Source organism: Prionailurus bengalensis, chromosome B4, assembly GCF_016509475.1.
Source record: "Prionailurus bengalensis isolate Pbe53 chromosome B4, Fcat_Pben_1.1_paternal_pri, whole genome shotgun sequence".
Classification (NCBI taxonomy): Eukaryota; Metazoa; Chordata; class Mammalia; order Carnivora; family Felidae; genus Prionailurus; species Prionailurus bengalensis.
In genome coordinates this window covers 79,024,882-79,047,668 of record NC_057358.1, presented here as the reverse complement: position 1 = coordinate 79,047,668, position 22,787 = coordinate 79,024,882, and the positions used below count along the sequence as shown (strand labels likewise).

At 50.3% G+C, this 22,787-nt stretch overlaps 1 protein-coding gene across 1 annotated transcript; it reads left to right on the top strand.

The window, feature by feature from the left end:
* The first annotated feature begins 4,080 nt into the window (after window positions 1-4,080).
* On the top strand, window positions 4,081-16,008 carry KRT79 (keratin 79). Its single transcript, XM_043564025.1, has 9 exons — window positions 4,081-4,738; window positions 7,468-7,688; window positions 8,999-9,059; window positions 9,184-9,279; window positions 13,135-13,299; window positions 13,461-13,586; window positions 14,225-14,445; window positions 14,998-15,032; window positions 15,309-16,008. Exons 1-9 carry the CDS (start codon window positions 4,262-4,264, stop codon window positions 15,509-15,511), a joined length of 1,605 nt encoding a protein of 534 aa, XP_043419960.1. The 5' UTR covers window positions 4,081-4,261; the 3' UTR covers window positions 15,512-16,008.
* The last annotated feature ends 6,779 nt before the right edge of the window (window positions 16,009-22,787 follow it).

Below are 22,787 nucleotides of genomic sequence, written 5' to 3'. Positions count from 1 at the left end.
TGAACACAGCCCCTCATCCCTGTTCTTCCTTCTTCCCATGTCTGCACCGGATTTTTCTCCTCCTGGAAACCTTCTCTAATTCCCTCGGTCTGAATGCGCCAGACCCTTTCTGTCCCCGGCCCAGCCTGGCTGTACCCGTAGCTATCCTTGGCTCTGTCTCTGTCTGGTTCTTGCCTGGGACCCAGCTTTCCCATTAGCCTGGGACCCGTGGGCAAGTTCTTCTTCTGCACCCAAGATGGGGACCAGCTGCTCGGCTTGTGCAGGGGGGCTCTGGTGGGCACTTGGGACTGAAACTCAGCCCATCCCCTTATCTCTTGACTCTCATCCCACCACCGGGCCTGTCTGAACATGAGACTGGAAAAGTCTTCTTCCCTCTTCAGTGGGAAGCTCTGCAGGAGGCCAGGAGTGTGGGCATCAGGGCCAGGTGCTAAGACGGTGGGGAAGGTCACCTTCTCCACCCGGACCCCTACCCCAGCAGCCCATCGGCTCCTGCATGGCTCCTCTTGTCTCCTCCCTCCCCATGTGGCTAACACCAAACTCCATGGTCTTGGCCACAGGAAGTCAGGCCGTTCCCCACCCCCCGTCCCAGGTTTAAGGGGAGGTCAGCCCTTTTCTCAGACCTGTGGATCTCTCCATCAAAAATGTCTGAGAAGGAAGCTTTTGAGCCTTCTTTAAGGGAGACAGGGGTTGGGGGTACACGGCTCAGGAGCCAGGATTCCTGGGCTTGTGTCCCAGCTCTGCCACTTACTAGTGGTGTGACTTTGACCAAGCTGTGGAACCTCTCCAGTTTCCTCATCCGTGGAAAGAGATTAATAACAGCGCTTGCCTCACAGGGCTGGCAGAGGGGCGTGCCATTTGGCGTCCCAGCAGGAAACGAAATTCACCCGAAAGGTCGGCTAAATGGACTTTAATGAAAGGAGTACCTATGGAGGTGTGGGCGTGGCTAAGGACACAGAAAGGATGGAGGGGCCCAGAGGCTGGGAGCAGTGGGAAGCCACTGCCATCCCCAGAGATAGCGAGGCTAGTGGTTTGTCCAGGACTGAGCCTTTTTCCAAGACGTGGGGCTTTATGCTAAATAAGGACAATCCTGGAAGAACCAGGGTGAGGAGGCCACCCGGTGTAGAGCCGAAAGATAGGAGGAAGGAGTGACAGATGAGACAGGAGCAGGGACTCTTGGGGGGATCACTTGGAAGAAGCCATAATCATGGAAGAGGCTGGGGAGAAATACCAGTCCTCCCTTCCTCTCTCCCAGATCTCCTACTGACCCCGCCTCCCGCCCCCCATCCCCTCTGCCTTGGCCAACCCACCTGGAAGCCGGAGAGCAAGGGAGCAACCTACAAGGGTCTAGAAGGTAGATGACTGATCTGGGGCAGGAAGGAGGTGGACGGAGCCTACCCATCATGGACGTGAGATGTGTTACTGCACTGATGTGTCTGCCACGTAGGAAGTGCTCAGTAAATGCTGATTATAAGAACCATTGCTGTTAGTTTAGAAAGTCCTATCCCTGTATGAGGGCTCCCAAGGGCAGCACGTGTTTTCTTTACCCCGTATCTTTCCTTTTTTTTTTCTTTTTAAAGTTTGTTTATTTATTTTGAGGGGCACCTGGGTAGCTCAGTCGGTTAAGTGTCCGACTTCGTTTCAGGTCATGATCTCGCAGTCCGTGGGTTCCAGTCCCGCATTGGGCCCTGTGCTGACAGCTCAGAGCCTGGAGCCTGCTTCGGATTCTGTGTCTCCTTCCTTGTCTGCCCCTCCCCGGCTCACGCTGTCTTTCTCTCTCTCTCTCAGAAATAAACATTAAAAAAAATTTTTAAAAAAGTTTATTTATTTTGAGGGGGGAGGGGCTGGGAGAGAAGGAGAGAGAGAATCTGAAGCAGGTTCCCCACTATCAGCCCAGAGCCCAGCCCTGCGAACCATGAGATCATGACCTGAGCCAAAATCAAGAGTCAGACACTTAATGGACTGAGCCACGCAGGTGCCTGGCACCCGTATCTTTCCTACCGCTCTGTCCCCAGCCTGGCCTATGTTGGGTGCTCAGCTGACACCACCAGCCATCTTACCTTGTCCCTCCTGTGGCAGCCTGCCATCCCCTCTGCTCTTGTGTCCTGCCACAGCGGGGGGACCCCAGGCAGGTGACAGTCTGCAGACACAGAAGCCCTTGGTTGGAACGGCAGCAGAGGGGAGGAAGTGATTCTTAAGCCACAGAAAGAAGGTCTAAGCTTGGGTGTTCGGTATGAAAGCAGAGAGGACAGTCAAGGCCCCAAGAAGAAGGTCCCAACGGTGGCTGGGTTGGGACCCGTGAGCCCCCCATCCCCCCCACTGCCTAGGAGGGAGCATGTCTCCAAGCAGTAACTCAGAGAACAAGCCCTGGGCGGCCTGTGCTGCTGTCTGTCACCAGCTTTCAGCACAAAGCCTGGCTCAGCGTGCCAGGTCAATGACATGAGGCTGTCATTCCTGGGGAGCGGTGGAATGTTTGTTTGTAGCCGACGCTACTCCCACCTCCCCGGCTGCCCTGACTCAGACCTGACATCACTCCCTTCCCCACCTTCCCCAGAAGCCCCACTCCCCGCATCCCCTCCCGCCTTCCCCCTCCCACACCCCTGCAGGGAGAGATAAAGGAGGCTGAGAAAGTGATCACAGCCTCGGGGACTGCAGGCAAAGGTCAGTGGGAAGTAATGGCTCAGTCCTGGGATGGCTGGCCAAGGCTTTTTGGAAGGATTTCCCCTGCGGGCTCTGCTTATAGGCAGAGGCAAAGGAGGCCCAGAGAGGTTGAGAGAGCAGCCCCAGGACACACAGCTCAGTAGGGATTCCGTTCCAGCCTGGCTTGCCCCAGTGCCTTGTATCCTAGCTCCCAGCAGGGAGGAAGAGCCTCTCTTGGGGAGTAAGGGTCTAGTTCTCTGAGTGCCCTTCACCCCATCCCTCCTGGGTGTTAGGTTTGACCTAACTTGCAGCCTCTCACAGTGGTCCTGGGAAAGAGTCCCACAGCCTCCCCTGGGCCTGGAGTGGGCCCGCTCTCCGCTTGACTTCCTTGGGCTGTGGAGCAGGCCATGTCCTTTCCTTTGGGATCCTGGGGACACAAGTGGCCACAGCCCCAGCTCCTTGCCCAGCCACTGTGGGAGGAGCACGGCAAGCACTGCATCTGCTCCTTCCCTCAGGAGAGTTTCTCTCGCCTCTCTGGGCCCATTTTCCAGTTTTCCAGCTAAAAGCTCAAGCGGGGAGGAGGGACATCTCTGAAGTTACCCCCTCAACGTTGTCTCAGTCCTAACGGCTGACACCTCCAAGTCTTCCTTTGGGGCTGTGCCTGGGACTGTGTGAAGTGATTGAAAAGCCTCCGGCCCTTGGGATTCAAGCATCAGGATCCTTGGGGGCTGGGAAGATGAGAATGTTGGGACGCTCCGTGGGCCTCTTGTGGTCTTTGTTGAACACATACTTCTCAGATCTGTACTTATGTCCAGTCCGAATGGGGCCTCCAGCCCCCTCCAAAGTGGCTGGGCCCTTCTGGGGATGCTCAGCTGCAGGGCAGAGGGTTGGGGGTCTCAGGTGATGGTCAAAGCCCTCCATCTCTCTTCGGTCCCTAGAAGAATGTGCTTTTCCCCACTCATCTCCCTGGTCTCGGGGACCCCACCCAGCAGACCATCTGCCCATGTATGACTGAAGAGCAGACTGCTCCCGCCCCCACTCTGTCACCTGTGTCCCCCACCCTGGACCTGCCAGGAGGCAGTGAGGCCGTGGGTTGGGAGGCTGGGACTGGAGCAGGCCTGGGCACCCTATCCCCAGCCCATTGCTCAATGTTCCTTCCCTTACCGCCTGTGCAGCCATGGGCCCTGGGGCCTTGGCTTACGACAGGGGCCTGGGCCAAATCCCACAGAACAGAGCCCCATTGATGGCGGCCATCAGGGCTGAGTAGGAGGAGACCAAGCCAGCCACTGGGTGGTGGGGGTGGCCGTGGGAGACTGTATCATCCTGTTCCAAGTCAGGAGAGCCCCGGGGGGAGAAGGTGGCATCCTGCCCCACACAGTCTCGGCTCAGCCCCAGCTCTGGAGCACAGGTGATAACTGGGCAGCCCCTCCCTCCCACTGGGGGAGAGGGGACTCCCCTGGCCCCCGGGGCCCCTCCCTCTCTTCCTGGGGCAATGGGGCAGGAGTGTCTGTGGAGCCCAGGAGCCAGCCCAACCGGGAAAAGATAAAAAGCCCTTCAGTGTCACAGAAGCTCACTGCGTTCCCTCACAGCTCTCTCAGCCTGTGCTCCGGCCCCTCTGACAGCCATGAGGTCCTCTATGTCTCGGCAGACATACTCCACTAAAGGAGGCTTTAGCTCTAACTCTGCAGGTGGAGGAGGGGGGTCCCGGGCCCACACCAGCTTCAGCTCGGTGACGGTGTCCCGGAGCAGTGGCAGTGCTGGGGGAACCCGCTGTGGCCCCAGCAAGGGGGGCTTTGGCAGCCGAAGCCTCTATAACTTGGGGGGCAGCAAGAGCATCTCGGTCAGTGTGGCTGGAGGGGCCTCCTCAGGGAGGGCCCTGGGGGGCTTCGGCTTTGGCGGTGGGGCCTATGGGGGCCTGGGCGCCGGCAGGCAGACATTCGGGCCTGCCTGTCCTCCCGGAGGCATCCAGGAGGTCACTGTCAACCAGAGCCTGCTGACCCCTCTCAACGTGGAGATAGACCCGGAGATCCAGCGGGTTCGTACCCAGGAGCGGGAGCAGATCAAGACCCTCAACAACAAGTTCGCCTCCTTCATCGACAAGGTGAGCCTGGGTGGAAGGAGGCCGGGAGGGGCCCTTGGAGTAGAAGCAGGGTCCCTAAGAGAGGGTGGGCTGGGCAGAGGCTGATGTAGCCCATGTGCAGTGTGGTGGGGTTGATGGAATGACTTTTAGAGTTCTCCCACCTGCGCCTGGGATGCCCAGACGTGGATGGGTGGAGACAGTCTTCTGGATCTTACTGTCATTGCTCAGGCGAATCTCAATTCTGCTCAGGAGGTCTGCGGCCAAGCCCACCTTGACTGTGGTGCAGCCTTTTCTCTGGCCATCATTAACACGGTCACACAGCAGCCTATCCCACAGTGAAGGAGCAGACTGTCCTCACTGCTCCTCTTAACAGGGTGGTCCTAATCGCCTCTTGTCATTTCACCGCTGGGAAAACTGGCTCAAAGGTCACACATGTTATCCAAGGAGCCCCATCTGTTTCCTGTTCTCTCAGTTTTGGAGAAGGCCTAAGGACAAAGATGTGATTGGGCGCAATAGAGGGGGTTGTCCTGGGAGAAGTCACCTTTCTCTTCTATTCCTACTTGCTCTTCTGGCCAAGAAGCTCAAGTGGGGATGGACGGTGAAGAGGGTGGTCACCAGAGCTAGGGGTATAGAGTTTAGTCTGTTCCAGATCGGGGGCGTCCTGACTCTTTCCCTGGCCTCCAGGCTGACCGCGTGGCTCTTGTACTGCCCTCCGGCATTTTCAGGTCCATTTCACTGTATCGTCTACTTCTACTCCAACCCCCCAGGTAGAGGGACCATGATGGGGAAAATCATGGCGGATGGCCACACCTTGGTGATGTGTGGGTTCCCAGAGAACATTCATGTCCTTTTCTGACGTGAAACCTACAGTGTTCCATGAGGAATCAGAATAGGTGATGTTGTGTCTATTTTAAAGAAGAGAAAACAGAAGTCTAGAGGGGTCAAGACATTTCCCCAGGCTCACACGGATACTTGGAGGCAGAGGTGGGCCTGAAACTCAGGTTCATGGGTCCTGTGGTCCTTGGCATTAAGAGGCCCTGTCACCGCTCGTGGCAGGTGCACCTGATGCATAGTTCCCAGGCCATGTGATTTAGGGCCTGGGGTGCTGTGGAGGTGGGACATGGAGAAACCAGATGGTGGAAGGTGAAGCAAGCTATTCCGCCCACCTCCTCACCTTCTCCCCTAGTGACTTTTGGTCCTCCTGTGGGACTGTCCCAGAGGTCAGACAAGCAAAAACCTCTCCCAGGCTCTCAGCATCACAGTCTAGGACGTGGTCTGTGTGGTTGTCTCTGCCGGCCGGGCAGAGAAGCCCCCCAGAGCCCACCCCTGAGCTCCCTTCTAAGTCTTTAGAGATAGGACTGGGCATCTAGAGTTAAAATTTAAAAAAAAATGTCAAATTTACAGAAAAGTTACAAGCACAGTACAACATATTTCTAACTATTTTTTCACCCAGATGCACCCATTTTTAAAATTTAATTTAATTTTATTTCCAATACAGTTAACCTACAGTGTTATATTAGCTTCAGGTGAACAGTATAGTGATTCAACAGCTCTATACATCACCCTGTGCTCATCATGACAAGTGCCCTCCTCAGACCCTGTCCCCTACTTCACCCGCCTCCTCTCTGGTAACCATCGGCTTGTTCTCTCGAGTTAAGAGTCTGTTTCTTGGTTTCTCTCTCTCTCTTTCTCTCTCTCTCTATTTTCTTTTCTCGTTTGTTCTGTTTCTTAAATTCCACATATGAGTGAAATCATATGGTCTGGTCTTTCTCTGACGGACTTATTTTGCTTTAGATTCACCAATGTTTACATTTTGTCACATTTGCTTTCTCTGTATATGTGTGCGTGTCCACACGTCCATACATACATGTTTGTATATATGCATACATACATTCACATACAGTATATATGCATTTGCATTAGAAAAAAAATTTTTTTTTATTTAAAAAAAATTTTTTTTTCAACGTTTTTTTATTTATTTTTGGGACAGAGAGAGACAGAGCATGAACAGGGGAGGGGCAGAGAGAGAGGGAGACACAGAATCGAAACAGGCTCCAGGCTCTGAGCCATCAGCCCAGAGCCCGATGCGGGGCTCGAACCCATGGACCGCGAGATCGTGACCTGGCTGAAGTCGGACGCTTAACCGACTGCGCCACCCAGGCACCCCAGAAAAAATTTTTTAATGTTTATTTTTGAGAGAGAAAGAGACAGAGTGCAAGCGGGGGAGGGGCAGAGAGAAAGGGAGACACAGAATCTGAAACAGGCTCCAGGGTCTGATCTTGTTAGCACAGAGCCTGATGCAGGGCTTGAACTCACAGACCGCGAGATCACGACCTGAGCTGAAGTCGGACACTTACTGCCTGAGCCACCCAGGTGCCCCTATCATCTGCATTTTTAACAGATGATTTTGATGCAGAATGAGGGTTCACAAACATTGATCTAGTCCAGTGTAATCAGTGTAAGTAGGAAAGGGAGATGCAGAGAGAAGTGACTTGACCATCACCAACCACCAAATGACTGAGCTGGGGCTTTGATGGTTTATTAACTCTTTAGAGTCTTGTCATTGGATTGGACTGTCTTTTTCCAGCAAAGAATGTTTTCTCAGGAACTCCTCCCCTTGGCAATGTGTAGTCTGCACTGGCCCTGTGATGTCCTGCTCGGGGATGGGTTGTGGTGATGGGCCCAGTCCTGGGTCCCTCCTGGGGCCAGAGGAATGGTACCAGCCCACCACCCTTCTTGCTCTGGCTCAGGTGCGGTTTCTAGAGCAGCAGAATAAGGTGCTGGAGACCAAGTGGGCACTGCTGCAGGAGCAGGGCCAGAACACGGGTGTCACCAGGAACAACCTGGAGCCCCTCTTTGAGAGCTACTTGGGCAACCTGCGGAGGCAGCTGGACAGCCTCCAGAGCGATCGGGGGAGGCTGGACTCAGAGCTGAGAAATGTGCAGGATCTCCTTGAGGACTTCAAGAGCAAGTAAGGAGGACTGGACAGGCTGGGAGCCTGTGGGGATGGGGAGGGGACAGCGTGGGAAATCACCCCATTCCCAGGCTCCTGGGACCCACCCGGGGCAGTGCCCAGACAGAGCTACTCCCCTTGGGTGTCCAGGCTCTGGACCCATTGCGCCCTGGAGAATTGTCCCACTTACTTGTGTATTGTTCCTCATTGTAAAAACTCTAAGGTAGGGAGGACAGTGCAATGAACATTTATGTCCTCATTACTCAGCTTTAATAATTCTTAACTCGTAGCCCATCTTGTTTTATTTCTACATCTACTTGATTTTTCCCTTACCTTATTGTCTTGAAGCAAATCCCAGCCATCGTGTGATTCCATTCACAAATATTTGCTGGCTATATTCATAGAGCCTATCTGCATAGCTTGACTTAATGAAACATAAACACAATGCCGTAATCACACCTAAAACTTTAAAATTAAAAAAAAAATTTTAATGTTTGTTTGATTTTTGAGAGAGAGACAGGGACAGAGTGCCAGCAGGGGAGGGGCAGAGAGAGAGAGGGAGAGAGAGAGAGAGAGAGAGAGAGAGAATCCAAAGCAGGCTCCAGGCTCTGAGCTGTCAGCACAGAGCCCGACGTGGGGCTCGAAATCATGAACCGCGGGATCGTGACCTGAGCTGAAGTTGGACCCTTAGCCGACTGAGCCACCTAGACACCTCACACACCTAAAACTTTCAAAAGAGTAATTCTTCAATATCATCGACTGTCCGTTCATTATGAATTTCCAACTGTCCATACATGTCCTAAGTTTTAAAAATACAGTTTGTTTGAATCAAGGCCCAAATAAAGTTCACATATTATGATCAGTTGATATGTATATTTGTCATTTTAGGGCCCAATCTTCCATAACTTTTCCAATAACTCGATACTGGCAATTTCTAACCCTTCAAGTCTCAGCAAAAGCAGTTGGAGAGAAGTTAGTTGTTTTAAAAGATGTCTCGTCTGTTGAAAGTGAAAGCAAAGATGAGCCACTGTGGACACATCTTTGCCTGTTCTTATAAAAGCCTCCTCAGAGCTCTGATCCAAAGAGATAGTTGTTCTTGGTCACCGTATTATTGCACAAATTCTGTGTCCATTTCCTCAAAGGGGGGCGGGGCAGGAATATTTAAAGACTGTACCCCAAGTTTCTTCACTGGTGGGCTGTATTACAGAACTCCTTCTCAAAGGTGTTCTTAGATAACGTGGGACCCAACGGGGCTTAAAGCCGAGTGGGTTAAATGTCCCAAAAGGCGGAACCTGGCTGAGCCTGGCCTGAGTCTTCCTGTGTAACAGGTATGAGGATGAAATCAACAAGCGCACTGCAGCGGAGAACGAGTTTGTGGTGCTCAAGAAGGTGAGCAGGGTGGCAGGGAGTGGGGGAGGTGGTTTTTGGGCTTGCCAGGGTGCTGGGCTGACTCAGAGGGAGGTGAGAGTCCTGGGGGCTGAGGCATCTGGCCTGCTGTCTCTCTTGCCCCCAGGATGTGGATGCTGCATACATGAGCCGGATGGATCTACACGGCAAAGTAGGCACCTTGACCGAGGAGCTCGAGTTCCTAAACCACCTCTATGAACTGGTGAGATGGCAATGGACAGAGACAATTACATTTACATATGGCATTGGGGATTCCCCCCGCAGGTCTGATCTGAATTCACCAGTGCAATTTAATTGAGGGAATATAGAACCTGGGCCTTTAATTAATACAGGCTTCCATGTATCAGGTGCTGAGGATGGGTCAGACACTGGGCTAAGCTTTATATGATCCTCTCAACAAAGCCACAATATAGATACCATTATTGTTTCCATTTTATAGTCAGGGACACTGAGGCTCAGAGTAGCTTCCTCATGGTTACATAGCTAGTTAGATGCAGTGCTGGAAATAAAGCCTGGTTCTTGGACTTCTTCAAAGTCTGACTCTTATTCCTGTGTTAGACCGTTTTCCTTCTAGACCATTTGTAATGGAGCAAGGGTTAGAGGAGCAGAGATGGACAGAGAGGGGATGGAGACTCCAGGTTGGCTCGGGAGTTGAGGTATGGGTAGTGGGTAGATTGTAGAATCCAGGCCGGGTCCCAGGAAACAAGGCGCTTTGAGGACCAGGCTAAGAGGGCTAAAGTTAACCCGAGTTGATCCTAGCATCTCAGACTCAGACTTGGAAGGGACCTCGTGGCCCCCCTTCCCCTCCATGCTGGAGCCCTTCCTCAAACATCGCTGATAGGAGTCATGTAGTCTCGACTTGAATGCTTTTAGTGGCAGGGAACTCACTATTTTTTAGGGCAGGCATTTTCATTGTTGATCAAATTAGAAAGCTGACTTCAATCTTCTTCCCGTGACTTCTGTTCTTGATTGGGCCTGCTTCTGCCCTCCAGGCTGCACACATCCGTGTGGCATGTGTCTTTCATATGGCAGCACTTTAGAGGTCAGGATGCTTAGGTGACTGCCATCTGTGGCCTCTGAGGAAGCTGAGGAAATAGGGTTCTGATCTCAGACTTTGGAAAACAGGGGGGGTAGGGAGGGCGGTTACAGACTTGCATTCCTGCAGCCTAATGTCGCACTAGTTTATGTGTCATCTTTAGAAGTCACTTCACGATATTTGATCCTTCATAAAAACCCTGGAGTTTTTCACACGAGTGCTTTCAAGTGAGGTATGTATCTGTTTGCTTCCAGCTTCCAAAGACAGGAAGTTGGCCGTTGAATTTTTGTAACTGAAGAGTTAATGAGTCCCATTTCTCCTGTGAAATGTCATTGTGGTTTCATCCCATTGTCTGGGCAACTAGACACTACTGGGCACTTTGAAACTTGATTTCCCCCATCCATATGTTGGAGATACCCAGTTGGGTAATTGGATATGTTTATTGATGATGCCCCAGCTTTGGGTTCTCTGTGGACCTGGTCAACTTTCAGTTCAGTGGGGTGATAACATTTCAGTGTAAGTGACTGGTAAGCACATTAAAGCAGACGGGGCCAAGAACGGAGTCCTAGTGCAAGACCTAGGCCTTCAGTGGTGACTTTCTCCCAGGCTGACTCACTCCACCAATCAATAATTTATGGTTCAAGTGGCTCAGCTACTGTAAAATCTAGGTGACCACATCATTATCTGGCTCACATCTTTCTGTCTTGTGTTCAAGAAGTTGTTGGTCAAGCAATATCTGTGACGGTCCCTTAGCATTTTAGTAAGACAACCATAGTAGAAAGTGAAATCCATTTGGCTTGGCCTTTCCTTAGGGAAGTCTTGCTGGCTCCTTGCCTCTTACTTATATTTTGTATTTCTAGAGGTTCATAGGAAGTTGACATCAAGTTTAAGTTGAAAAAGTCTAAATATCATCCCCTCAAAGATGAGGACATTTGCCGTGTCTGGGGTTCTGGAACCTGTCCTACTCTCCATATTTCTCATGGATCTCTGGGAGTGTTCATCCCCTTGGCAATGCCATGGCCTTCTAGGATATGCTCCTTTGGCCTGGACCCCTGAGATCCCCAACAAGGCCAAGACCTCTCATACTCTCTGTGTCTGTCTTGGTTTTCCATTTCTTCTCCAGCATGCTGCTCTTTCTAGGTTGATGATTGTTCTCTTTGATGGGAAAGAGGCAAATGATGTAGCAGTTGAGTTATTGGTGTTTTGGGTTAGTTCAATGCTGCCTCTCTCTTCTTTTCACCTAGAGCTTACCTACAGCCCTTGTCTACTGGCCTCAGCATTTCCCCTGGCTCATCTATGGCTGTGTTTTTCTCCTTCCAACATCTCCATCTGCCCTGTCAGAATGGAACTTGTTGGGGAGTGTTCTGTGCCATCACGATGATTTCCTAGGTGCCTCCCCACTTTTTTCCTTGCTGGACCACTGATGGTCATTAATTGCTTGTGGATTCCTCATTCTCCTCTCTTAGATTCTTTTCACTTTTGGGCCAGGTCAACGGTGCCCACCCCCTCTTCTCTGAATGGACAACAGTTGGCTTTCTTACTAAGACCCATGTCTGCATGCTCAGTGTTTCTTTCCTTTGCGGTCCCTTATTCATTTAACACATATTATTGAGTAGCTTCCACATGGCACCAGAAGGACAAAGTCCCTGCTTTGGGGGCCCTGTATCTCCAGTTACCATGTGGTGAGGCCTGGCTGGGACAGAGACAATGTATATGGAGCAGGCTGAGCCTGATTCTTCCTGGGAGAGCTGTGGGAGCTTCAGAAGAGGTGGGATTTGAGACGAATTTTGAGGGAAGGGCAGGAATTCTAAAGGAAGAGCAGGAAGGGCCTGCTAGCCAGGGTCCAGCCTGCACAGTGACACAGAGGCAGCATAGAGCGCCTTGTGTTTGGGGAGCAGCATGGATGTTCACCCCTTCCTCTTCACCCATCCCACATTTTTTTTTAATTTTAGAGAGAGAGATAGAGTGAGTGGGGGAGAGGAGAAGAGGGAGAGAGAGAGAGAGAGAGGGAGAGAGAATCTCAAGCAGGCTCCACACTCAGTGCAGAGCCTGATGTGGGGCTTGATCTCATGACCCTGGGGTCATGACCTGAGCCAAAATCAAGAGTCAGATGCTCAACCTACTAAACCACCCTGGCGCCTCTGGATGAGATATTTGTTTGGCGCTGGGGTTTGGGCAGTTTGTTGGCAGCCCAGGGCAGGAAGGACCATGGGAGAGACGGAGGCAGAGCTCAGCTGGGAGCCAATGCACATGGCGTAGCAATAGAGCTGAACCCAAAGCCAGAACACAGAAACTAAGCTGCTGTTCATGACATCTTTAAATGCCTGTTTATATGTCAAAGTTGATGGTCCTAGAAACCCAGGAAGGGTCCAAGAATATCACCATGGTCTATAAATGTCAGTATATTCTAGAGGAAACGATTTGGGATTTGTCGCTCAACTGACTGGTTCCAGTTGGGCTCCAGGACAGGACTGGATGACCTTGGATGTGTCACTTCTCTTCTCCAAGACTCTTTCCTCACCAACTTCCGTCAGGACCACCGTGAATGATGGTGCAGGTTGTTAACTGGCTGAGTGGAGAGTGGGGTTCGAATCAGGCCCACAGTCAGCTCCCTGGGCCCCACCAGCTGCTTCCACTCAGAGGGGAGACTTTTCCTAATTTGACAAAAGCACCTTGTGCACCAGTCATGGCCTTGCCTGCCTCCCAGGGCTTTCTGATGATGAAAGAGACTGGTGGACGTGCTGGCCGAATGCCTGGCACCAGGGTTGAGGGCAGTAAGTATGCATTTTTTCCCCCTCTTTAATCTCTTGGAAACTTGTAAATGCACAAAAAGAAATGGTATTTACCAAAATGAGAGCGCCATTTCACAGCCGGGGAGAATGATGCTTTTCCTTCTAGGCTGGAGCCTGGGGCAGAGCACAGGCCTCCTGATGCCACGTGGGGACCCCATCCTTCACCCTTCAGCTGTCTCCTGGGGGCCTGGAGCAGGGGCACCGCTGGCAGCTCTCTCTTTTTCCGCAGGAGCTGAGCCAAGTGCAGACCCACGTGTCTGACACCAATGTCATCCTTTCCATGGACAACAATCGCAGACTTGACCTGGATAGCATCATTGCTGAGGTCAAGGCCCAGTATGAGCTGATTGCCCAGAGGAGCAGGGCTGAGGCTGAGGCTTGGTACCAGACCAAGGTGAGGAGAATGGCCGGTCAGGTGTATGGGCTGGGACTGGACACAGAACATCCCCATCGTGAGAGGCCTGGGGCCAGACACACCCAGCCTCCGCAGGGCCCCTAGTCACCCAGGAGGGCCGGGAACTGACAGCTCACAACAGCCATCTTTTTGGTCTCTAGTATGAAGAGCTGCAGGTGACAGCCGGGAAGCATGGGGACAACCTGCGGGACACCAAGAACGAGATTGCTGAGCTCACCCGCACTGTCCAGAGGCTGCAGGGTGAGGTGGATGCAGTTAAGAAGCAGGTGAGCCTTTGGCTGGGAGCCTGGGGGTCAGGCCTGGGTTGGCGGAGGTGGGGACCTTCTCACTGTCATGCTGAGGGGGTCAGAGCTGCTCTTTTCCTGATGGATGGGACACACTCAAACGTTGGATCAATGTACTCCTTTTACAGGATAGGAAACTGAGGCCTGGGGAAGGTCACATGACATATCAGTGGTAGAGCAGTTGGGACAACGTCCTCCAAGGAGGTTGGTCCCATCTCCAGGGGGTCAGAGCAGGAGGCTGAGGGTTCACGTGTTCAGGTCCTAGATGCTGATTCCATTTAGGGCGTGGCTAAAAAAGCAAGGACTTTTCCCCGTATCAGGGTGAAGCACCTGGTGAACGGGGAGGTTACATTATTTATTTTATCTCTTTTGAGGCACTGGGTTGAGTTGCAGCAGGAAAGGCTAAGGTTAGACTTCAGTAAGGACTTCCCCAGTGGTGCTACAAGACCCTGCTTGTGTAATAGTATCTCTTCTCTCAGAGGAATTTTTCTGCTTTCCTTCCAGCTCGGTTAGTCAGGGTGGGTGGGGTGGGTGGGGGATGGTGACGTCTGGTTTGAGGGCAGAGAGGTGGATGTGATGACCCTGGAGGGTGTCCCCAACCCCTCTCATCCCCTGGGCAGTGCCAGCAACTGCAGAATGCCATCGCAGAAGCGGAACAGCGTGGGGATCTGGCGCTGAAGGATGCTCAGAAGAAGCTTGGGGACCTGGACACGGCCCTGCACCAGGCCAAGGAGGACCTAGCCCGGCTGCTGCGTGACTACCAGGCCCTCATGAATGTCAAGCTGGCCCTGGATGTGGAGATCGCCACCTACCGCAAGTTGCTGGAGAGCGAGGAGAGCAGGTGGGGGCCCCTCCTGCTTCAGAGGGCTTCCCAGCCCTGCCCTGGGGGAGAGCTTGACCGCCTCTGCCATGCGTTTCCTCGGTTGGCACAGCCATCGGTAATCCTTAGGGTATCTGGAATCCCTGTAAGAGTGAGCCTTCTCCTTCCAACACCAGGTGCCACCACCTTTGGAGCTTCGAGAAAAAAATGAATCATCTCTGTCCTTGGGAAGGCACGAGATGTAAAGAAATTCCCCTCAGCCAGAAACTGGGTGTCTTTTGGCATGGGCTGTTTGCTGTCCATGGTGTGCGTGCAGAGGGAAGTGAGGACGGCGCAGGACGGGGCCACTTGGCTCGCCCTGGCTCTGCTTTCTCTGCAGCGGCGGCTGGAAGGGCCACGACGTGTTTCTCGTGTCTCCTGGTCTTGTCTTGCGGGCCCTGGCTCGAGAGATGACCCACTGAGTTGACCCATTGTAAAGGCAGAGAGTGGGAAGGAGGGAGTCGGGGAGACAGAGGGTTTTCGCTTGGGCTCCGGGGACCCCTGACCCTTCTCCTGGTCTTTCTGCTTCTGCAGGATGTCTGGAGAGTGCCCCAGTGCAGTCAGCATTTGTGAGTATTTTGCTGCCTTCCCCTGCCCCAGGCCCAGCCCCGTCCTCTGCTCAGTCCACTCAATCTATCCTTGGCCGGGAGCCCATGTTCCCCCCGCCTGAGCCCCTGGAGACCAGTTGGGGGGTTCCCAAAGAATGAGCTTCCCGCCCCACCTTCTCCATCAGTGTTCCATGGCTCCACGGCCTGCGTTTGTTGCTGTCCCTCACTGGTTTCTCCAAGTCCCTGGCCCTCCTCCAGCACGGCTGCCCTACCTCACCCAGACCCTTTGTCTTGCAGCGGTGACTGGCAACTCCACCACTGTGTGCGGAAGCGGTGCCGCCGGCTTCGGGGGTGGCATGTCCCTGGGCGGGAGTGGGGGTGCCGGCAAGGGCGGGTTCAGCACCAGTGTGGGCTACAGCACCAAGGGAGGGCCCGTCTCTGGAGGTACCTCCATCCTGCGGAAGACCACCACGGTCAAGACGTCCAGCCGGAGGTATTAGCTGCCCAGCCTCGCAAGCGGGGCTCCTGCCGTTTTCCCCTTGCTCTACTCACCCCACCTCTGCTGCCCTCCCTGCCTACCTCCATAGGAGCAAAAACAGCCCCCGGACCACAGGTCCAGTGTTACTTGCATGCCAGACTCTTTGCACGTGATCTGCATTTTGGGAAGGCTCAAATCTGCCCAGGTTTTCTCCTTGCTTCTGCAATGTGATGGGAGGGGGGCGGGGGTTAAGGCTACCATCTTGAGTGATGTATTTGAGTGCTTTGGGAGTGATCTTTTGACAACCGAGAGGAGGCTAGATTTCCCTCAGTTCCTCTGCTTGTCTGCTCTGCACTTGGGACAGGCTGGGAGAGGAAGGAGGGAAGTTGGGAATGGTCCCCGAAGGCCTTTCAACCTCCCCGGGCTCCCACCAACCCCCAATCCCTTTCCAAATTTACCCACCCCACCTCCCCTGTCTGTGCCTGTGATGTATCTCAATAAATGGTAACTGCAGCTAGATGTCTGTGGCTCCAGTCTCTCCTGCCCCGGGGAACTGAAATTGTCAACCACATGCTTATTATGCCCCCATGCTAATTACCGTGTTAAAAGCACATCCACTGATAACCATCACCACTGTAGGCCTGGCTCTTACTCTCTCCCTTGTGGAATTCACAGGGGGAGACTTGAGGGAATATCTAAGTTGTTCAAGGCAGAACCCAGCCACTGAGCATCTGCCTATTACCAGTCCATCCCCTGATGCTGTTGAGCCCTCTGTTAAGGGGCTCAACTTGGCCTTCAGAACTGGGCCGACTTGGCTTCAAATCCCAGTTCTGCCACTTACTGTGTGACCTTGGGCAAGTCAACCGCTGAGCCCCAGTTTCCTCCTTTATAAAAGCAAGGTGTGATGAGAACATGTGTAAATCACCTGGCTAATGAGGGTCTTAACAGGAACCAGTTCTCTTCACTTGCTTTCCCTCTGGCTCCTGGTTTCCCAGGTAATTCATCATCGTGGCGTCAGATAGCTTCTCTCTCAGCCCTCATATCTGGTCATTAAGAAAAATCCACGTTTTTCCAACAACAGCAGAATACACATTTTTCTCAAGCACACACAGAACAATTTTCTAGGGTAGATCATATGTCAGGCCACAAAACAAGTCTTGGCAAATTCGGGAAGATTGAAATCATACCAAGTGTCTTCTCTGGCCACAATGGTATGAAACTAGAAGTCAGTAATAGGAGGAGAACTGAGAAATTCACAAACACATGGAAATTAAACAGTAGTTTCCTCAACAACTAATGGATCATAAAAGAAATTCAAAGGAAAATAAAAAAGTATCTTGAGACAAATAATAATGGAAAAATAATGTACTAAAACATGGGATACTGCAGAAGTAGTTCTCAGAGGAAATTTTATAGCTATAAACACATATGTCAAGGAAATAAGAGGGGCTCATGAGTGGCTCAGTTGGTTAAGCATCTGACTTCGGGCCAGGTCATGATCTTACGGTTCATGAGTTTGAGCCCCATGTTGGGCTCTGTGCTGACAGCTCAGAGCCTGGAGCCTGCTTCAGATTCTGTGTCTCCCTCTCTCTCTGCCCCTCCCCTGCTCACGCTCCGTCTCTCTCCCTCAACATTAAAATAAACCTTAAAGAAAAAAAAGAACATAGAAAGACCTTAACTAAACCACCTAACTTTACACCTTAAATAACTAGAAAAAGAAGAACAAACTAAGCCCAAAGTCAGCAGAAGGAAGAAAACGATAAAGATTAGAGTAGAAACAAATGAAATAAAGAATAGGAAAACAATAGAAAAGACTAACCAAACTAAGAGTTCTATCTTTGACCCTTCAAACAAAATTGACAAACCTTTAGCTGGACTTCCCAAGGAAAAGAGAGAGAGGATCCAAATTAACAAAATTATAAGTGAAAAAGGAGATACAATAACGGATCCCATGGAAATGCAATGGATCATAAGAGGCTCCTCTGAACACTCATATGACAAAAAACTGGACACCCTGGAAGAAATGGCTGCATTCCTAGAAACATACAACCTACCAAGACCAAATCAGAAAGAAATACAAAATCTGAACAGACCAATTACTAAGTAAGGAGATTGAATCAGTAATCAAAAATCTCCTAACAAAAAAAAGTCCAGGACCAGATGGCCTCACTGGTGAATTAAACATTTAAAGAAGAATGAATGCCAATCTTTCTCAAACTCTTACAAAAAATAGAAGAGGAGGGAACACTCCCAACTATTCTACCAGGCCAGCCTACCCTGATACCAAAGGCAGACAAGGGTACTACAAGAAAAGAAAAACACAGGCCAATATCCCTGATAAACATAGATGCCAACATTCTCAAGAAAATTCTAGCAAACTGAACCCAGCAGCACATTAAAAGGATGCTACACTATTGGGGCTCCTAGGTGGCTCAGTTGGTTAAGTGTTTGACTCTTGATTTTGGCTCAGGTCATGATCTCATGGTTCAGAAGATCAAGTCCTGGGTTGGGTTCTGCACTGACAGCATGGGGCCTGCTTGGGATTCTCTCTCTCTTCCTCTTCCCTGCTTGTGCACATGTGCTGTCTCTCAAAATAAATAAATAAGCTTAAAAAAAAAGGGCCTTACATTGTGATCAAGTGGGATTTATCTCTGGCATACAAGATTGGTTCAAAATACACAAATCAATAAATGTGATACATCACATTAATATAATGAAAGATAGGGACGCTCGGGTGGCTCAGTCAGTTAAGCGTCTGTCTTTGGCTCACAGTTTGTGAGTTCAAGCCCCACAATGGGCTCTGTGCTGACAGCTCAGAGCCAGGATCCTGCTTCAGGTTCTGCCTCTGTTCTCTCTGCCCCTCCCCTGCTCATGCTCTGTCTCTCTTTCTATCTCAAAAACAAATAAACCTTAAAAAACTAAAAAAATATATAATGTAAGATAAAAATCATATGATCATCTCAATGAATGTAGGAAAAGCTTTTGAAAAAACTCAACACCCATTCATAGTAAAAACTGTCAGCAAACAGGGCCACATATAACAAGCCCACAGGTAGCATCATACTCAATGGTGAAGAATTAGAAGTTTTTCTTCTTGGATCAGGATCAACACAAGGGTGCCCTCTCTTACCATTCCTATTCCACAAAGTACTAGAAGTCCTAGCCTGAGACATCAGGCAACAAAAAGAAATAGAAGCTGTCAGAATTGGAAAAGGAAGAAGTAAAATGGTCTCTCTTTGCAGAGACCAAAAATGGTCTCTTTGCAGATGACATGGTTTTACATATAGAAAATCTTAAAGACTCCACCAAATAACCATTAGATCTAATCAATGCGTTCTGTAAAGTTGGCAGGGCACAAAATCAACATACAAAAGTCAGTAGTGTTTCTACACACTAATGATGAATTATCTGAAAGAGAAATTATGAAAATGATCTCACTTACAATAGCATCAAAACCAATAAAATACTTAGGAAGAAACTTAAGCAAGGCAATGACAGATCTGTACACTGGAAGCTGTAAGACATTGATGAAAGAAATTGGATAAGACCTAAATACATGGAAAGATATCTGTGTTCATGGATTGGAAGAATTTAATATTGTTAGAATGTCCATACTACTCAAAGCCATCTATAGATTCAATACAATCCCTATCAAGATTCCAATAGTAATTTTTTTTTTTACAAAAGTAGAAAAAACAGTCATAAAATTTGTATGGAACTACAAAGGAATGCAAATAGTCAAAGCAATCCTGAGAAAGAAGACCAAAGCTAGAGGCATCACACTTCCTGATCTCAAAGTATACTATGAAGTTATAGTAATTAAAACAGTATGGCACCAGTGTAAAAACAGACTCAGAGACCAATAGAACAGAATCAAGAGCCCAGAAATAAACCCATTTATGCATATACAGTCAACTAATATTGATAAGGGAGCCAAGAATACTCAATGGAGAAAAGACATTATCTTCAATAAATAGTGCTGGGGGAATTGGGTATTCACATAAAAGAATAAAACTATCTCATAGCACCCACAAAAGTGAATTCTTTAATGGATTAAAAACTTAAAGGTAAGACCTGAAACCATAAAACCATAAAACTCCTAGAAGGAAAAACAGGGAAAAAGCCTCTTGACAGGGTCTTGGCAATGATGTTTTGTGGGTTTGACACCTAAAGCATAAACAACAAAATAAAAAATAAACAAGTGGGACTCTATCAAACTAAAAAGCTTCCACACAGCAAAAGAAACAATCAACAAAATGAGAAGGCCACCATGGATTGGGAAAAAATATTTGCAAATCACATATACGATCCAAATTATATAAATAACCTTTACAACTCAAAAGCAAAAAAATCCAAATAACCCAATTAAAAAATGGCCAGAGGACCTGAATAGACATTTTCCCGAAGAGGAAATTAAAATAGTCCACAGGTACATGAAAAGATGTTCAATGTCCCTTATCTTCAGGGAAATGCAAAGCAAAACAACAATGAGATATCACCTCCCACCTGTTTGAATGGCCCCCATCACAAAGGCAAGAGATACAAATGTGGGCAAGAATGTGGAGGATGAGGGAAACCTCGTGCACTGTTGATAAGAATGTAGATTGGTGCAGCCACTATGGAAAACAGTGTGTAGTGTCCTCAAAAAATGAAAAATAGAACTCTCCAGATGATCTCGTAATTCCACTCCTGGGAATATATTTGAAGGAAACAAAATCACTATGTGGAAGAGATCTCTGCACTCCATGTTCATTGCAGCATTATTTTTTTTAAGTAAATGTTTATTTATTTTTGAGAGAGAGAGAAAGAGAGAGAGAGAGAGAGAGCGCGCATGGGAAGGGCAGAGAGAGAGGGAGACGAGAATCCCAAGCAGGGGAGGCTATTAAGGCTCACGGAAGCTAACTCTCACACCAGCAGCCATATGGCTGGTTAGTGGCTTCTAGGGCTGCTGATGTCAAGCCGTATGTCCCTTTCCTGTGAGGCTATCTCTGTCCCACCCCTGCTTCCCTCTCTCTCTAAATCTTCTCGTCCTTCCCCTATCGTGGCTCTCAGAGTCACCCTTTTCCCTCTTCATCTCCACAGCTCCCTACTCTGAGCTTGGACCTCACTCCTCAATCTATACCCAACTGGTCTATGCCCTCCACCCCCCCAAACCTTACTACCAAATCAGAAGAGTGGCCTCCTGTGTTGAGGCTATCATTGTATCCACCCCATCCCGGACAACCTTAGACCTCCTGATGATTCATCTGAACCCCTCTTGGTGGATGTCCCCTGTACTCTGAGCCTGGTCACCCCTTCCTCCTTGGAAGAGCCCAGACATGCTCCATGAAACCTTCCTCTAGGGTTACGGGAAGGTCCGCAGACGGGCTGTGAGCCAAACCCTAAACCACAGCTTAGGAACACAAAGACTTAGTGCTCTGCAAAACCAGTTCCACCTTACCAAACTGGGTGGTCTCCAGCTTGGGAAGACAGTCACACTTTCAGAGTGATGTTTCTCATTGCAGGGGGTGGATCGTAGGCCACCCCTGATGTCCAGCACCTTCTAGGAATAACAGCTACTGTCCCCTGAGTGCTTACTGTGGGCTGGAGCCACTGTCAACGCTCTAGCCGATTCACTCCTCCCAACAGCCTCTGATAGAAGTACTGTTATCATCCTGATCTTGCAGATGAGGAAGCTGAGGCACCGAATGGCTAAGTAACTTGTCTAAGGGCACTCGGCCAGTAAGTAGCAGAGCTGGGCATGGAACCTAAACAATCTGATTCCAAACCCCAAGTTCTTAACAGCTGAGTTATGCTGCTTTTACGGAGAAAGATACAGAGGACGGGATGCCGAAGCTGGAAGGGGACTTTGGATGCGATCCAGTCCAAACTTTTGATTTTATATGTAAGAAAACTAGGGTTGAGAGCTGGGAGGACTTGCTAATGGTTGAATAGAACAAGCAAACAGTTTTACTGAAATTATATTTACAGCTTAAAAACTCGAGATATTTGGGTTATCATGCAATAAAACACAAGGATTCTATCACTTGTCCGGAAGGTCCACTAACAACAACGTGTTCCTTAGAAATACTTGTTGAAGGCTGGGAATGACCAGCACACAGGGGTTCCCACACAGAGTTCCTGGAGCCTGAAGACCCCAGGGACCGCTTGGGGTGGGAGTGGGGTGGGGTGGAGGCTAGCCCGTGAGAAACCCACACTTCCCTGCTCATAACAGCAGTCGGACAGAGTATGTCTCCTTTTGTCTGTTTTACAAGTGGGGCTATGCAAGTCTTGGATGGCAAGAATGGTTTTGCCATCCATATGTGTCAGGTCGTCCCGGCTTGCACGTGCCCAGGGTGGGAAAACCTCCCCTCCCCCATTCTAGGAGTCCTCACCTCTCACTGTTCTTCCTGGCCCCTTCCTTGAATGCCGACTGCTCCTTTCCTACCAAGTCTCTGATCCCCAAGTTGACTCTGGCTGCCTGAAGGGTGACTCAGGCCCAGTGTGCGGCCGAGGTCCAGTGACAGCGACTGCAGGCACAAGGGCACGGATCGGCCAGGGAGGGCGGGGGTACTTTCTCACAGTGCCAGCCAGCTTTGGGGCTGCGTGAACGACCTTGGGATCTCTGTAATCCCAGGCTGAATGCGAGTGCACACCTGCCTCACTCAGAAAGCCCTAAACAAACACACCCTCCTGCCCCTGCTCCACACCCCTGTCAGCGAGCCATCCTCTTTGTAAGTGTTCTCTTTTTTAAAAAAAAAATTTAAAGTTTATTGCTTATTTTTGAGAGAGAGAGAGAGAGAGAGAGCAAGTAGGGGAGGGAGGGGCAGGGAGAGAGGGAGACACAGAATCTGAAGCAGGCTCCAGGCTCTGAGCTGTCAGCACAAAGCCCGACGCGGGGCTCGAACCCACTGACCCTGGGATCATGACCCGAACTGAAGTCGGTGGCTTCACCATGGTTAAGCGTCTGACTTCAGCTCGGGTCCTGATCTCCTGGCCCAACAACCTCTTTGGTAAGAGTAGGAACAGTGGCTGGAGGACAAAGGGTCACCGAGGACAATAGCGGAAGCTGGGGGGTGGGATGGCAACCAGCTTTTAGACTTCGCTGTCTGGTAGAGTCACCTTGCTCCACCTCCTGAGTCCAGCCTATGTGGGCAGCAGACGTCTCTCCCTTTTCTAGGGAAAGACCCTCATGTGTGCTTCTGTCACTCCAGGAAAAATCTGCCCCTGCAGACGGGAGGCATGTCTACCTTCGGTTTCCCATGTTACAGTTTGAGGGGTTTGTGAACTTCTGGCAATTCTGACTTAATAAAGGCACA

What these genes read in the sequence shown, in the direction of transcription:
- KRT79 (XM_043564025.1), top strand. Translation starts at nt 4,262, where the DNA reads ATGAGGTCCTCTATGTCTCGGCAGACATACTCCACTAAAGGAGGCTTT. An exon ending in AGGCTTGGTACCAGACCAAG is followed by an intron (nt 13,300 to 13,460) that starts GTGAGGAGAATG and finishes TTTGGTCTCTAG; the next exon opens with TATGAAGAGCTGCAGGTGAC. An exon ending in CTGGAGAGCGAGGAGAGCAG is followed by an intron (nt 14,446 to 14,997) that starts GTGGGGGCCCCT and finishes CTGCTTCTGCAG; the next exon opens with GATGTCTGGAGAGTGCCCCA.